The following is a 14,829-nucleotide window of genomic DNA, read 5'->3' as shown; positions in this document are numbered from 1 at the left end:
CACTTTATTACCCATTGCCTGTTCTCATGTGCCTCTTTGCAATTGCCCATGTATGTCATGAGTAACGGTTTTCGTGGATTTGTTTGAGCAGACCAAGGACAAAAGTAAGGAAGCTCTCAGTAGTCAGGAGACATGCCCCAGGTGTGAGGGCCGAAAAGGAAGGAGAGCCTACATCCCATCCTCCTTGATTGGAGGGTAATTCTTTTGTGTTTAATAGAATACTCATTAAAAAAAAAAAAAGCAAGGCTTTAGTGAAGTACAATTTATACATTATAAAGTTTATTAGCTTTAAATGCATAATTCAATGATTTTTAGAAAGTTAAAAGAATTGTGCCAAAATCACAATACTGGAGTATTGATTTTTAAACATTTTTATCACACTTAAAGGATTTTGACACCTGATTCTAGTTGCAAGACTAGCTTCTTCCTTATTAACTTTTTCCTTTGACATTTAAGTTACATAAGAGTGCATTTTTAAGTTAACTTCATTTATAGCTTAGATTTGTGTGAATACATTAATTACTAACATACTGTATCTTCACATAATCCTGCTATTGGATTCTACAAGAGGAATTTGTCCTATTTTTTTTCTTTCCCTCTCTTTTATTTCCTGATTTACACTCTAGTTTACAAACATTTCTCCTAAGAACAAACATGTTAACTTGTCAAGCCATTTGTAAGATGGTGGGGTTTTCACAAGGGCCGGGAAAGTGGTGGGTCACTCACCGTCTGACTGTTTTGGATTGCAGGCAGCCTGGACATCTGGGCCATCACTGTGGAGGAGAGGGCGAAGCATGACCAGCAGTTCCACAGTCTAAAGCCAAGATCTGGATTTATTACTGGTAATTGGAGTCTGTATTTTTACAGCTTTCCTTATTAGTGCATATATTGATGAAGAATATACTTTGCAAAGCTGAGCTGAGCACATAGGACCATAGGGGGTGTTTACCTTGCTCTAACAAAGTGTGTGTTTTTACAGTAGCTTTTCCTGCAACCCTTTGAGTCTTAAGATTTTTTTTTTTTTAAGTTTATTTTATTTTTAATCAAAAGTCAGATATGCAGAGAGGAGAGACAGAGAAAGACCTTCTGTCCAATGATTCACTCTCCAAGCTGCAACAACAGCTAGGGTTGAACCCATCCAAAACCAGGAGCCAGAGCCTGTTCTGGGTCTCCCACGTGGGTGCACGGTCCTAAGGTTTAGAGCTGTCCTCGACTGCTTTCCCAGGCCTCAAGCAAGGAGCTGGATGGGAAGTGGGGCTACTAGGATTAGAACCGGTGCCCATATGATCCTGGCACGATCAGGGTGAAGGCCTTAGCCACTAGGCCACCGTACTGGGCCCTCAGTCTTATGTTCGTTCTAACGTTAATGCTGATGGATTCATTTCATTATAGGGTTATTATTTGACTTCTGCTGTGTGTTACATTCAGTAATTTTAGGTTTATCAGCCTTCCTTAATTTCCTAATAAATACTTTAAGAATATTTCTGTCAGCTTTCTCTCTATTTTTTTTTCCCTGATTTTTTTTCATTTTTTTCACAGGTGATCAAGCAAGAAGCTTTTTTTTGCAATCTGGGTTGCCTCAACCTGTCTTAGCACAGATATGGTAAGTTGAAATTTTATGTAAGCAGAATGTGAAATAAATATTGTCCAGTTCTATTTGCTTGGTAACATGATTTAAAAAAAAAAAAAGGTTTATCAATTTTTATTTAAAAGAGTTAACAGAGAGGAGTGTTGAAGGGATTTACAGAAAAGCCATACTTGCATATAAAGAACCAGATATGAGATGTGGAACTTAAGATATCTCCATAAGAAAACCCAAAACAGGAGCTGTTATTGTTGTTAGTGGCTGGGTATCCCGTAAGTGCAGATTCCAACTAATTTCTTCCCCCTTAAGTGACCTGACACTTTTAATTTCAAATTTTATGGAAATGTAATAAGGATTGACGTAGCTCTAATTGAAGTCAAAAGCAAAGTGTACACAGTTTAGTCCAAATGTTCTTTAAATTAAGGTGTCATCATGAAAATCATTAACTGTGCTCTGAAGAGCCAAGTTTTCTTTCTTTTTTCTTTTTTTTTAAATTTTACTTATTTTTATTATTTTTTTTTTAAAGATTTATTCATTTTATTACAGCCAGATATACATAGAGGAGGAGAGACAGAGAGGAAGATCTTCCGTCCGATGATTCACTCCCCAAGTGAGCCGCAACGGGCCGATGCGCACCGATCCGAAGCCGGGAACCTGGAACCTCTTCCGGGTCTCCCACGCGGGTGCAGTGTCCCAATGCATTGGGCCGTCCTGAACTGTTTTCCCAGGCCAGAAGCAGGGAGCTGGATGGGAAGTGGAGCTGCCGGGATTAGAACCGGCGCCCATATGGGATCCCGGGGTTTCCAAGGCGAGGACTTTAGCCACTAGGCCACGCCGCCGGGCCCTATTATTATTTTATAATACAATTTTATGAACCCTGGGGTTTCCCTTATCCTGTCCCCAATTCCCTCCCCCCTCACAGAGTCCCCTATATCATTACTATAGTATAGTTCTTCATCCACAGTCATATGTCCATTATTGCGGGCATGGACAATGTCAGAGAGTCCAACATCCTATTGTCAGCATATAGTAAACAGTTTCATTGGAAGTCCATCTTTGAGTGGAAGTAGAGATGCATACTGCATTGTATCCTCCCATCTGGATATGATAGTCTCCTTTTCACAGTTACTATACATCCCCTTAAATGAAAAGCCACAATACTAAATCAACAACAGGAAGAAAAATAGAAATTTGCAGTGCTATGAAGTTAAATAACATGCTGCTAGATATGATAGTATGCATTATACAGTTACTATACATCCCCTTAAATGAAAAGCCACAAAACATCATCAACAACTGGAAGAAAAAAGAAATTAGCAGCACCATGAAGTTTAATAACATCATACTGAATGATTAATGTGTTGTCTTTATTCTAAGATGCTGTTGGCTTCTTGGCATGGGAATCAGCAATGTAATGGTGAGAATCAGCAGTGTAGGTGGTCTGTGGTCTGTGTGCTGGAGCCCCAGACCATATGCCCAGGACTTTGGTCCCTGACATCAGAGAACCTGATGAGTCTGCAATCTGGGAGATGAAAGAATGAGATATGCAACATGAGATGAAAGAATGTGCTGCTTGCCAATGCCAAAAGCCCATCGGTGTGCCTCTCCCCATGATGGGTGCAGTGGCCTGACCCTGGAAGCCCTCTATTCATCCCCTGCCTGACCCACCCCAGCCCTGACTCTTGCATGGGCTAGCAGGTACAGCAGCCTGGCCTGGAAAGGCCCATTGCACTGATCCCCCAGTTATTAGCTTCTTTCCTACCAGCAACGTAACACTTCCCTAGCTACCAAGGGAACCTAGGCAGTTAGGGGTATATTTTACTTTTATAACCCATCCTGCCCCTAACCCTGGCTCTTGCATGCATTGAACTGTGCAGTGGCCTGGAGCAAGGAGGCCCATAGCTGCAGCTCTGCCCACATCAAGACCCCTCAGTGGCTCCAGCCCTAGCCCAAGGACCCAGGAGTGTGGGCATCAGGGATCCACCTGCTCCCCCTACCTTGCAGACTACTGGTGTAGTTAATACAGAGTTGTCATGAACCCGACCCAGAATGCCAGCCAGCTATTAGTGTAGTACTTGCTAGTCACCAAGTCAGCCTAGGCAGTTGCCACAGCTCGGATATATTTTACTTTTTAATGAAAAAAATTTCTGTATCTTTTCCAAAGAAAAGGTTTTTGGAAAATAATTTGAAGTTTAATGAACCACCAGTGTCCTAAGGGAAATATTCAGTGTATATTAGGAGCAAGATCTGTGTGCACTTGCTCTTCCTAGCTCTGCTACTTCACTTAGCAACCACCAGTAACTCTTAACCTCCTGGACTCCCATTTTAAAATTTTGGTAGTAAAAGTTACAAAATTAAACCATTACTCTCTTATGCTAATTTTTTGTTGTTTTCCTGGTGGGTCCCAGAGCAGACCCTTTCCTCCTTTGGTAGAGAAAGAATTGATATTTACCTTGAAATTTTTTTTTAATTCTTTTATTTTTATAATCTTTACATATTTTATTAAGGCACAAAGGGTCAAGGGCTACAGGAAAATGGGTAGGACCATTGTTTCCATATTAATATTATTATTATTTTTTTCTGTATCCGGGGTTAGGAGAGAGATAAAGGGAGAAGCCCCACCTAACCTCCCACCCATCCCAGGTCCGCTATGTGGGTCATGTTCTGAGGATCCTGCTCATGCAGTTTTAATTCATCAGTTCTGAATTGCTGCCAATCTCACTGTTCCAGGCACGATGAAATCTCTTCAGATTTCACTGGCTGACATAGTCTCTTCATGATTGGGGTTATGAGATCAGCAGTTCAGTTGAAGGGATTCCCCAAAGAAACTTTGTCTAAGGTGATCCCAGATCAGATTCTTGCCAGTACAGCATCCGGCACCATCCGTTGCCCCAATCAGCTTATGCATATGCTGCTGGTTGCAATTGCTGGGTCAGTTTTGTTTCCAGCCCTGTCTTCCACGAGAACCAATGGGTGTTGCAGTCCAGCCTGATTCTGCCCAGCACATACTTGGCCCTCACACAAACCAGTGGGAGCTGCAGCCTAGTCGGGGTGACTCGCGATAACTCTCATCAGGCCTCCCCCTACCCTGGTTCCCGTGCTTGCCAGTAAGTACAGCAGACTTGTCCAGTGTGTCTATCTTGACGTTTTATTTAGGTAGACCCTATGTCATACTTTAGAGAATTCAAGGTTGGGAATTGCGAGCTGTTTCTGGTCTCTCTCTGTTCTCTATTTTCTGTCTCGGGACTTTGTTGCAGGTATTTGAGTGGTATGGGTTGATGGGAAGTATTTGTTAGAAAACATTGCAAAGTTTTGTTCCCCGTATAAAACTCTGTTCCATTGATTACTTCATAAAAATTTTTTTTTAAGATTTGTTTATTTATTTATTTTATTACAAAGTCAGATATACAGAGAGGAGGAGAGACAGAGAGGAAGATCTTCTGTCCGATGATTCATTCCCCAAGTGAGCCGCAACGGGCAGATGCGCGCCGATCCGAAGCCGGGAACCTGGAACCTCTTCCGGGTCTCCCACATGGCTGCAGGGTCCCAAATCTTTGGGCCATCCTTGATTGCTTTCCCAGGCCACAAGCAGGGAGCTGGATGGGAAGTGGAGCTGCCATGATTAGAACTGGCGCCCATATGGGATCCCAGGGCGTTCAAGGCGAGGACTTTAGCCACTAGGCCACGCCGCCGGGTCCTACTTCATAAACTTTTGAACTGTAACCTATTCATGCTTTGGGAACTCCTTGTCTCTTCAATCTGATTTCCAGTGACTACAAGGAACCCTGAATTCTCAAGAGAATGGAGTTAAGTCAGAGTGTGTTATGCCAAATCCTAACGGCAGCCAAAGAGGATTTGCTTTCCTAGAAATTGTCTTACAAATAAGAAACTGGAAGGAACTTGGCAAATACACTTTTAGCAACTTAAGTGCTTAAGATTTTGTTTCAGCCTTGCCTTGGTTTGGAAAAGGGTGGAAGAAAACAGGGGGGCGGGGAGCCAAAATGCATGAGAGAAAGTTTGGATGAGGTCTTAGGAATCCCAGGCACTTGGGTCCTCAGACATGGAGATGCGAGGGAAAGGGAGGGAGCCCCAGCTGGAAACAGGCTTGTTTGAGGGGAGAAGAGAAACCAAGACAGCAAGGCAAACATTGTAGCCATGGGGTGATTTGGGTTGGGGCCGGGACTGGGGGCAAAGCAAGAACCCCAGGGCTTGTACACTCCTAGGATACATCTGAGCTTGTTTCAGAACAGCCTTCAGCCCCCAGCACAACGGGTTACTAAACTCTGTTATACCCTCCACTGTCACCAGGGTTTCCCAGACTCCTGATGCCCTCTCCCCAGTTGTATAGCCTCACCACTTTAGTCCATGAGCGTTTACCCAGCTGTGCAAACCAGCCACTAGAAGCCACGCTGGGTTCCGCTCATCTCTGCCTGTGCATCCAGCTCATTACCTGCTTCGATTCAGGCCAGTCCCATGTTTCTGTCTTCAACACTGTTTCCATTCTTTTTTTTTTTTTTTTTTTAAGATTTATTTTTTTATTTTTGGAAAGTCAGATATACATAGAGGAGGAGAAACAGGAAGATCTTCCTTCCGATGATTCACTCCCCAAGTGACCGCAACAGCCGGTGCTGCGCTGACCTGAAGCTAGGAGCCAGGAACCTCCTCCAGGTCTCCCACGCGGGTGCAGGGTCCCAAGGCTTTGGGCCATCTTCCACTGCTTTCCCAGGCCACAAGCAGGGAGCTGGATGGGAAGTGGAGCTGCCATGATTAGAACTGGTGCCCATATGGCATCCCGGGCGTGCTCAAGGCGAGGACTTTAGCTGCTAGGCCATGCCGCCGGGCCCACTGTTCCCATTCTAATCTTTCATCCCACCTGAGTCCACTATTGAAGCACCTGGACTGGGTTCTCTCTCTCGTATTTGCCCCTGTAGATTCCATTCTGCAAGGGCCTACCTATGTTGTGGCACTGGCATCCCTTATCAGAATGCTGGTTCAGGTTCAAGGAGCTTCCAGTCCAGCTCATTACTGATATGCCTGGGAAGGGAAGTGCTTGGACCCCTGCCAACTCTCTATGGGAGAACCAGATGTAGTTTTAGGCTCCTGCATCAGCCCTGGCTCTTGTGACCATTTGAAAACTGAGCCAGTCAGTGAAGAATCTCCTTCTCGGGCCCGGCACGATGACCTAATGGCTAAAGTCCTCGCCTTGAATGTGCCAGGATCCCATATGGGCACCAGTTCTAATCCTGGCTGCTCCACTTCCCATCCAGCTCCCTGCTTGTGGCCTGGGAAAGCAGTGGAAGATGGCCCAAAGCCTTGGGACTCTGTACCCGCATGGGAGTCCTGGCGGAAGTTCCTGGCTCCTGGCTTTGGATCGGCACAGCAGCAGCTGTTGCGGTCACTTGGGGAGTGAACCATCGGATGGAAGATCTTCCTCTCTCTCTCTCCTCTTCTCTGTGTATCTGACTTTGTAGTAAAAATGAATAAATCTTAAAAAAAAAAGTATCTCCTTTTCAATCTCTCTCTCTCTCTCTCTCTCTCTCTCTCTCTGCCTTTCTAATCAAACAGAGATCCCATTTTGAAAATAACAACTGGAGGGCTCGGCAGCGTGGCCTAGTGGCCAAGGTCCTCGCCTTGATCCCATATGGCTGCTGGTTCTAATCCCGGCAGCTCCACTTCCTCTCTATCTCTCCTCCTCTCAGTATATCTGACTTTGTAATAAAAATAAAAATAAATCTTTAAAAAAAAAAAGAAAAAAGAAAATAACAACTGGAATAACCTATATGAAAGTAAATCTGCCTACAACTCTCAAGAATAAAATCCCAAGTTATTACTATGGCTATGAGTCCTGATAGGATCTGGGTTTTGGTTTTTCCCTCTTTGTGTCACACTCTTCCTGGATTTCTTCATTCCTGCTACAGTGATCTTCCTATTCTAGAAATAGGCCAGTTTGCTCCTTACCTTAGAGTCTCTGCCCTTAGTACTTCATAGAACTGGTTCCCTATCCTAGAGGCTTCACATGTGTGTCACCTCCCACGTGTTGTTCCTCTGCCCGCCCACTCCCACTCCGCCTTCACTCTCACCTCACTGAATAGTCTGATTTTTCTTTCTGTCCTGGCGTGTCTGCACTGAAATGTAAACCCTGGGGGAGTAGGAAGCTTTTTCACAGCTGCGACTCCAGTTCCTAGGTAGTGCCTACAGCTCCGTGGGTGGCCCTCCTCTCTCCCTGAAGTAATTGATTTTTGAATGAATGAGTGAATTGAGTGGCTAGGCTGGGTTAATATGCCTTATTGTTTGAGGTTTCCATCACTTCAGCCAGCACCACCCTGGGTATGAGCAGCTGTGACAAGGCTCTGTGGGAGAGGCTGGCTCCTGGAGAACTCTGCTTCAGTCAGGCCGCAGGCAGCAAGATGAGAGGAGAGGAGCCTGGCCTGGGTCCTAATCCTACAATATACACAAAGTGATTTCAGAATTGCTACACTCACATCCACTGCTCACAACAGCCTATCAAACAGAGGAAAAGAGAACTTCGTTGTTTTTTGTTATTCAACTGAAGACATATGTTCTATACTGAGGAAACTACTTGTGTTCGTTTTTTCCCCTCCTCCTTTCTGGATGTACTTTTAGTTTAAAATGCTAATTTTTAGAAAAGTTTTATTTATTTTTATTGGAATGTCAAAGTTACAGAGAGAAGGAGAGTCAGAGAAAGGGCTAGTTCACTGGTCACAATGGCCAGAGCTGAGCTGATCCTTAATCAGGAGCCAGGAGCTCCCTCTGGATTCCACACAAGGTGCAGGGTCCCAAGGCTTTGTGCCATTCTTCACTGCTTTCCCAGGCCACAAGCAGGGAGCTGGAAGTAAAGTGGAGCAGCGGGACACAAACCAGTGCCCATATGATCCTGGCGCATACAGAGAGGCAGACCAGCCAGTTGAGCCATTGCACAGGGTTGTAGTGCTTTTCCCACCGGCAGTTTGTAAGTGATACACTATAGTTTATTTGTGCAAATCAAACAGGAAGTTTAGACTTTATATCCAGTACACCTGGGCTCCCGCTTCCTCTCTGAACTGTATGTGTTGTTCCTATAGGATAGCTTACAGTAAGTAGCAGCCCAAATACCGTCTATAAAATCATTTTGTCTTTAGAGTTTTATATCAGAATTGTTTTGAGTTATGCTGTTTGTAGCACCTATTTTTCACCACGGATTTTTTGTGAATTAAACTTCTATGTTTTCTGATTTACAGTTAGTCTTTTGGGGGCTCTGTTAAAAATAAGAAAACCAGAACAATAAGATTGACTGGGAGAGGAGATGGATGGCAGAATTGAAACAGTCTTTGTAGAGAAGTCTTTAGAGATAGAAGCCAACTTGTATCCCAGTGTGTTGGGCCAAACTGACAGGGATAAGTAGAGGGCTGTGCTTTGTGGGATTAACTACTGTAACCCCCAAATTTGTCTGAGTTTTCTGTTACCAAAGAGTCCAACTGTTAAATTTGCTTAACTGCGAATGATTTTTTTTTAACTACAAAATTTTCATTTAATATTGGGAATATGGTGGGGAATTTTAAATTAAACCTAAGAATTAGAGGGTTACACGTTTTTCTTCTTCCTCATTTTTATAAGCACTAAATGTTCTGATCAAATCCTTACCATAAAGTCTTTTCTCCCCTTTGCACTCATTGCTTTATGTTCAGGAGTTCTGCTTCTTACTACAGAACATTTTCTTGGGCACTGGTGTGAGCAGCAAGCTGGGCATCTGTTTATTTACTAGTTGCATTGAGGTTGACTAATGGGAACTGTTTTCGTCATGAAAACCATGTAAAATAGTTGAATATCTTTTAAAAATATTTTATACAGGGATAAAGCAATTGTTGGGACACACACACACTTCTCAAAGCAGCACGGTTTGAATTTCATTTCTGAGTCCTGATTCTAGAGTACCGCTAATGCAGACTTTGGGAAATAGTGATAACTGAGGTAGCTGAGTGCCTGCGATACATGTGCGGGAGCTGGATTGAGTTCTAGGCTCCTGACTTATGCTCAACCCCGGGCCCATCCATTGCTGGTCACTGGGGGAGTGAAGCAGTACATGGGGGCTTTCTCCTGCTTTGGAAAGTTGGGGTGGGTGGGGAGGAATTTTAGAAAGATGTATGGTACATCATGCATTGCATCAGATGTCACTTCATGTCACATTCCCAAAATGCCTCCTCCACAGTCCTGGAGAGGAATCCACGCCATCTAACCATGGATGTCTGGGAATAATACTGTGTTTCTGAACCCTTCTTCTGGTCATGACTTTATTGTAGCATATATTTCATGTAGTAGCATTTTTCTGAAGTGTTTAATTCATTAGTTTGCAGCATATTCAATGTTGTTGCAACCATCACCATTATATAATTTTAGTACATTTTCACCACTCCAAAAAGAAACACTGTTGATGCCCAAAGTACAAATTCCCACGCTTGGACTGAAAATTTCTGTGATGTATGTATCATATATGTAAATAGTAGCAGAGTTAAAAATAAGAGGATTTCATACTTCTTTCAAACTTTGCCGGGATTTCAGGTTTTGTTTTATTCTGTCCCAAAGGAGAAGGTGTTTGTATCAATGGGTTGTGGCAGTTTTTGGGATAGGCTTTTGGGTGGTCACAGCTGTTCTGAGTACCTGCTGCTTGGTTTGCAGGGCACTAGCTGACATGAACAATGATGGAAGAATGGATCAAGTGGAGTTTTCCATAGCCATGAAACTCATCAAACTGAAGCTGCAAGGTTATCAGCTCCCCTCTGCACTTCCACCGGTCATGAAGCAGCAGCCAGTCGCCATCTCCAGTACACCAGCGTTTGGTAAGTTTACGACCGTATTTTCAAAATACACTTCCCCCTTTTACTCTGATCCATCTTCCCCTTATATTTCAAAATCATAGCATTATTAAACAGTATGATGACCCTGTGCAGGAGGACAGTGCTGAAGGGAAGGGGCGGCGCCTTTACCTTGCAACCATAGGATGAAAGTTGTACAAAGCTGTAGAAGGCAAGACTGTCCGTCTCAGGGCAGGGGGCAAGTGTGTGGCCTGCTGCTGCTTCTCTTCACGCTGAGCCTTCATATCATTCCCTGTTTTCTTTGGGCTTTCAAAGTTTCCACACAACTTGACTTCTGTTGCATAATCAATTCCATAGACAACACTATCTAGAAATAACTTTAAAGTCATAATATCGAGGTGTTTGGCCACATTAAGTTCTTTTTTTTTTTAAGATTTATTTTATTTCTATTGGAAAGTCAGATATGCGGAGAGAAGGAAAGACAGAGAGGAAGATCTTCAGTCCTTCGATTCACTCCCTGAGTGCCAGAACTGCGCCGATCTGAAGCCTAGAGCCCAGAGCCTGTGCCTTCATTGTCTGCTTTCCCGGGCCACAAGCAGGAAGCTGGATGGGAAGCGGGGCGGCTGGGGTTAGAACCAGTAACCAAAGGAGATCCCGGCACATTCAAGGCAAGGACTTTGGTTACTAGGCTACTGCGCTGGGCTGCATATTAAGTTCTTAGAACTCAGCGGAATAGAATAAAAATGAGCATTCTTCTCCCAGTTAAAGATGTAACTCTGTTGTTAGCGCTCATCCTGATATTTGTGTTCCAAATGAATTATGATAATTCACTGATGGAAGTTGTCTGTTTCTCTGATGTCTTTGTTCTCACCTTAAACTTTAACCTTGGATTGACTTGAAGATTGCAGGATTCTGATTCCAGGATTCTGATTCCTGGAGGATTCTTAAACAAAACAGTTAAAAGAAAAGACAACTTGTTGGTAGAATTTCTTTCGCTGTTTTCATCCTGATCTGTTTGATGGAAGGTGATAAACTGAAGTAGATTTGGGAGGGGAAAATGAATAGTAATTCATGTTGAATCTGATTAAATGAATAATAAGCTAAAATATTCTTGTTTTACTTAGATATTCTATTAATTTTTAAAAAGATTTATTTACTTTCATTGGAAAGGCAGATTTACAGAGAAAAGGAGAGACAGAAAGAACTTCCATTCACTGGTTCACTCCCTAAATGGTCGCAACGGCCAGAGATGAGCCAACAAAGCCAGGAACCAGGAGCTTCCTCTGGGCCTCTCAACACACATTTAGGGTCCCAAGGTTTTGGGCCCTCCTCTACTGCTTTTCCAGGCCAGAAGTAGGGAGCTGGATGGGAAGTGGAACAACTGAGATATGAACCAGCTCCCATATGGGATACTGGTACTTGGAGGTAGAGGGTTAGCCAGTTGAACCATTGCACCAGCCCCAAGATGTTCTATTAAAAGCAGACTATGTTTTGACTTTCAGTGGTGAGGTTAGCCACCAGGCTGGTTTTGTAAGGACAAAGATTGACTTTGGCAGAGATTTTTAGATGATTAGGACAGTGTTGCAGAAGAAGAGGGGGAGCCTACCTAGGAGGGGCCTTTGTGTCTGGTGTGGTTGTGATGCTTACTCATCTAGTTAACCAGCTTATTATTTAAGTGAAAATCACTGCATCCCAGAAGGCTCCTTTAGCCAGTTGTTGGTCAAGATCCAGGTGCTAAAATAGCGCAAGGGCATTTGATTGTCTTTGGCCTTCTTCCAGTGCTGTGAGGAGACAGTTCCTAGTGGAGGAAGCTCAGGTGACCAGAGGCATCTCACTTCTTATTTTTCTCTCAAGCCCTGGGGTCAGTCATTCTTCCTGTAGCGTTTAATCTGTTTTCTCTTTGTCCATTCTGCTATAATAAGAATTTCAGCTGTGGAGCTACTGTTGGTTCATTTTCAAGAAGTTATGGCCCTACCGCTGGGTGTGATTTCCCTTCACTTAGGTCTCTGCTTCTCAGGGAGCCTGCTTGATTTCTGATCCCTCTCAGCCAGCCTGCCTATATCTCTCCACCCAGGCTTCTCCCTGTCTTTTCTAACCTGGCTCTCCTTGTGTGGATATTCTCAGTAAATTATTATTATTATTATTTTATTATTTGCAGAGTGTAGACCATTATGGTATATCGGGGAAATAAGAGAAGTTAAAAGTTGATGATTGTCAAGGTGCTCCAGATTGACTCGCAAATTGTATTCAGTTTCACCTCTTTGTTTCAGCCTGGACTTTCCAGCTGCCAAGGAACAGATCTTCTATTACTGTTGTCTTCAAACTAATAATAAAAATGATCTGACTTTGCATTTCCTGTCCCTTAAATTTTAAGTCCCTTCACGTACATTTTTATTCCTAAATCTTTGCAGAAGCTAATAGCTGTGTTGTGCATGAAAGGACTGAGATTCTGAGCAGCTGGACAGCTGGCTGTCTTCTCCAACATCAAGTAGTTTATCCCAACCCGTGATTTCTCTAAAGGCTCTTGTTATCCACAGTACCTTTGCTAGCACCAGACAACCAGGCGACGTAAACGTGTATGCAGGGATGTCGCCTCCATGACACTCAAGCTGACTGTTGTGTAAGAAATCATTCTGTTTGAGTCCCCAGTGTTACAGCAAAGAAGGGATGTGATGGCTGCCCAGGGCACTGGAGACACGGGGCTGGTCTGCTCCAGCCCAGCGCATTTCCCAGGCCTCAGCCTGGAACAAAGGAGCCACTGGAGCCAGTTACGGCACTGACCTGGCGGGATTCCCACTGACCAATGGCACACCTAAATGGACATTCCTTACATAGTTAAGACACGGACAGCCCCTTTCCCTGCCCATGTGTCTAGGGGGTTATAAAACTCCTCCACCCCTATCTCAGGGACCCTTTTTCGCCTCCCTCCTCTTTCCCCTCTGCGCGAAGGGGGCCTAGGAGCGGATTTTCCAATAAAGTTTCCATTACAACTCTGAACAACTTGCTGATATTATTCCACCAGTGGGCGGGTGGTCGGTGGTCATCATCTAATAGGATGTAGTGATGCTGGGATTTGCTTCAGGGCATCTGCAGTGAGACATTCTCTGGGTGTGCCTCACACCTTCGTTCCTTAGTTCAACTCTGGTCTTAAATTCAGGAGAATTTCTTTATTCAGGGCAATTTCTTTTGTTTGCCCTGAGTACAGAGCCTGAATGGCCTGGGAAGAATTGTCACTGGAGCTGACCTCTGAGCTGACTTAGGTGTGGAGGACCATGTGATAGCTTAACAGAGATGCCTTCTGGCCAAGAGTTGTTGAAGAACCTGGTGCAGTAGCCAAGCAGCTAAAGTCCTCACCTTGCGTATACCGGGATCCCATATGGGCACCTGTTCATATCCCAGCAGCTCTGCTTCCAACCCAGCCCTCTGCTTGTCTCCTGGGAAAGCATTAGAGGATGGCCCAAAGCCTTGGGACCCTGCACCCACATGGGAGACCCGGAAGAAGCTCCTGGCTCCTGGCTTTAGGTCCGCTTAGCCCCGGCCATTGCAGCCATGTGGGGAGTGAACCAGCAGACAGAAGATATTCTTCCTGTCTGTCTTCCTCTCTGCATATCTGGCTTTTCAATAAAAATAAACTCTTTTTTAAAAGAGTTTTAAAAAGGCACAATCTAGGTTAAAATCTGTAGGTGTTTGAGAAACCAGTAGCAAAGCACTAAAGGGCAAAGGTAAGAACTAAGGCAGGATGTAGAGTGTTGAGTGTTGGAGGGCTTTTAAAGTACAAGGAGTTGAAAGCTACAGAGGGCTTTTAAAATACAGAGAACTGATGGTGGATAGATCCCTGGAAGAGCCTTTCTGTGTTATCTGAAGCCTGGAGTGTTTGAAGATGGGAGTGGCATCCTGGATTAGAGTTAAGAGGCTCTTGTCACAAATTGAGGTAATGGTGACTCGTGCTGGGTAATTGACAGTCTGTAATGGAGGAGAGGTGAGAGACCCTGTTGTGGGGTGCAAGCCAGATCACTCCATATCACTCCAGTCAAACCTAAGGTTTATTAAGGAGTCTTTCTTAACCAAGCTTGGTGATGACAGGGTCCACAAGTCCATATGGCAATCCAATCAATTGTAACCCTAAGAGGAGCAAATGGTCATTACCCTGAAGTCCATCCTTTAAGCTGAACAACTGTGTCCCAGCTTCCCCAACAATATGTTATCCTGAGAGACATGAAACGAATAGCCTGGGCACACTTACAAAGCTACCAGCATTCACCTTTCCCTAGCTTCTCTGCCTTCTTTTCATTACTGGAGGCCTTACTTTCCTGGAACTCTCAACAGTACACACCTTAGAAATACAAAGTATTGGGCCCAGCACAGTGGCCTAGCTGCTAAAGTCCTTGCCTTGAACGCACCAGGATCCCATATGAGCACCGGTTCTAGTCTCGG

General features: G+C 44.1%; 1 protein-coding gene across 7 annotated transcripts in view; it reads left to right on the top strand.

Annotated features, from left to right (window-relative positions):
* Positions 1-14,829, top strand: part of ITSN1 (intersectin 1) — a 209,186-nt gene that overhangs the window by 64,702 nt on the left and 129,655 nt on the right. For all 7 annotated transcript variants that reach the window (XR_009245151.1, XR_009245150.1, XM_058661672.1 and 4 more), the window contains exons 3-5: positions 750-842; positions 1,540-1,603; positions 10,259-10,419. Coding sequence is in view for 5 of the 7 variants with exons in the window: in XM_058661672.1 (XP_058517655.1) it covers positions 750-842; positions 1,540-1,603; positions 10,259-10,419 (318 nt within the window). In the remaining 2 variants the exon portion in view is untranslated. The remainder of the gene's footprint in view (positions 1-749; positions 843-1,539; positions 1,604-10,258; positions 10,420-14,829) is intronic.

This window comes from Ochotona princeps, chromosome 3, assembly GCF_030435755.1.
Source record: "Ochotona princeps isolate mOchPri1 chromosome 3, mOchPri1.hap1, whole genome shotgun sequence".
Lineage (NCBI taxonomy): Eukaryota > Metazoa > Chordata > Mammalia > Lagomorpha > Ochotonidae > Ochotona > Ochotona princeps.
This window is presented reverse-complemented; position numbering and strand designations above follow the sequence as displayed.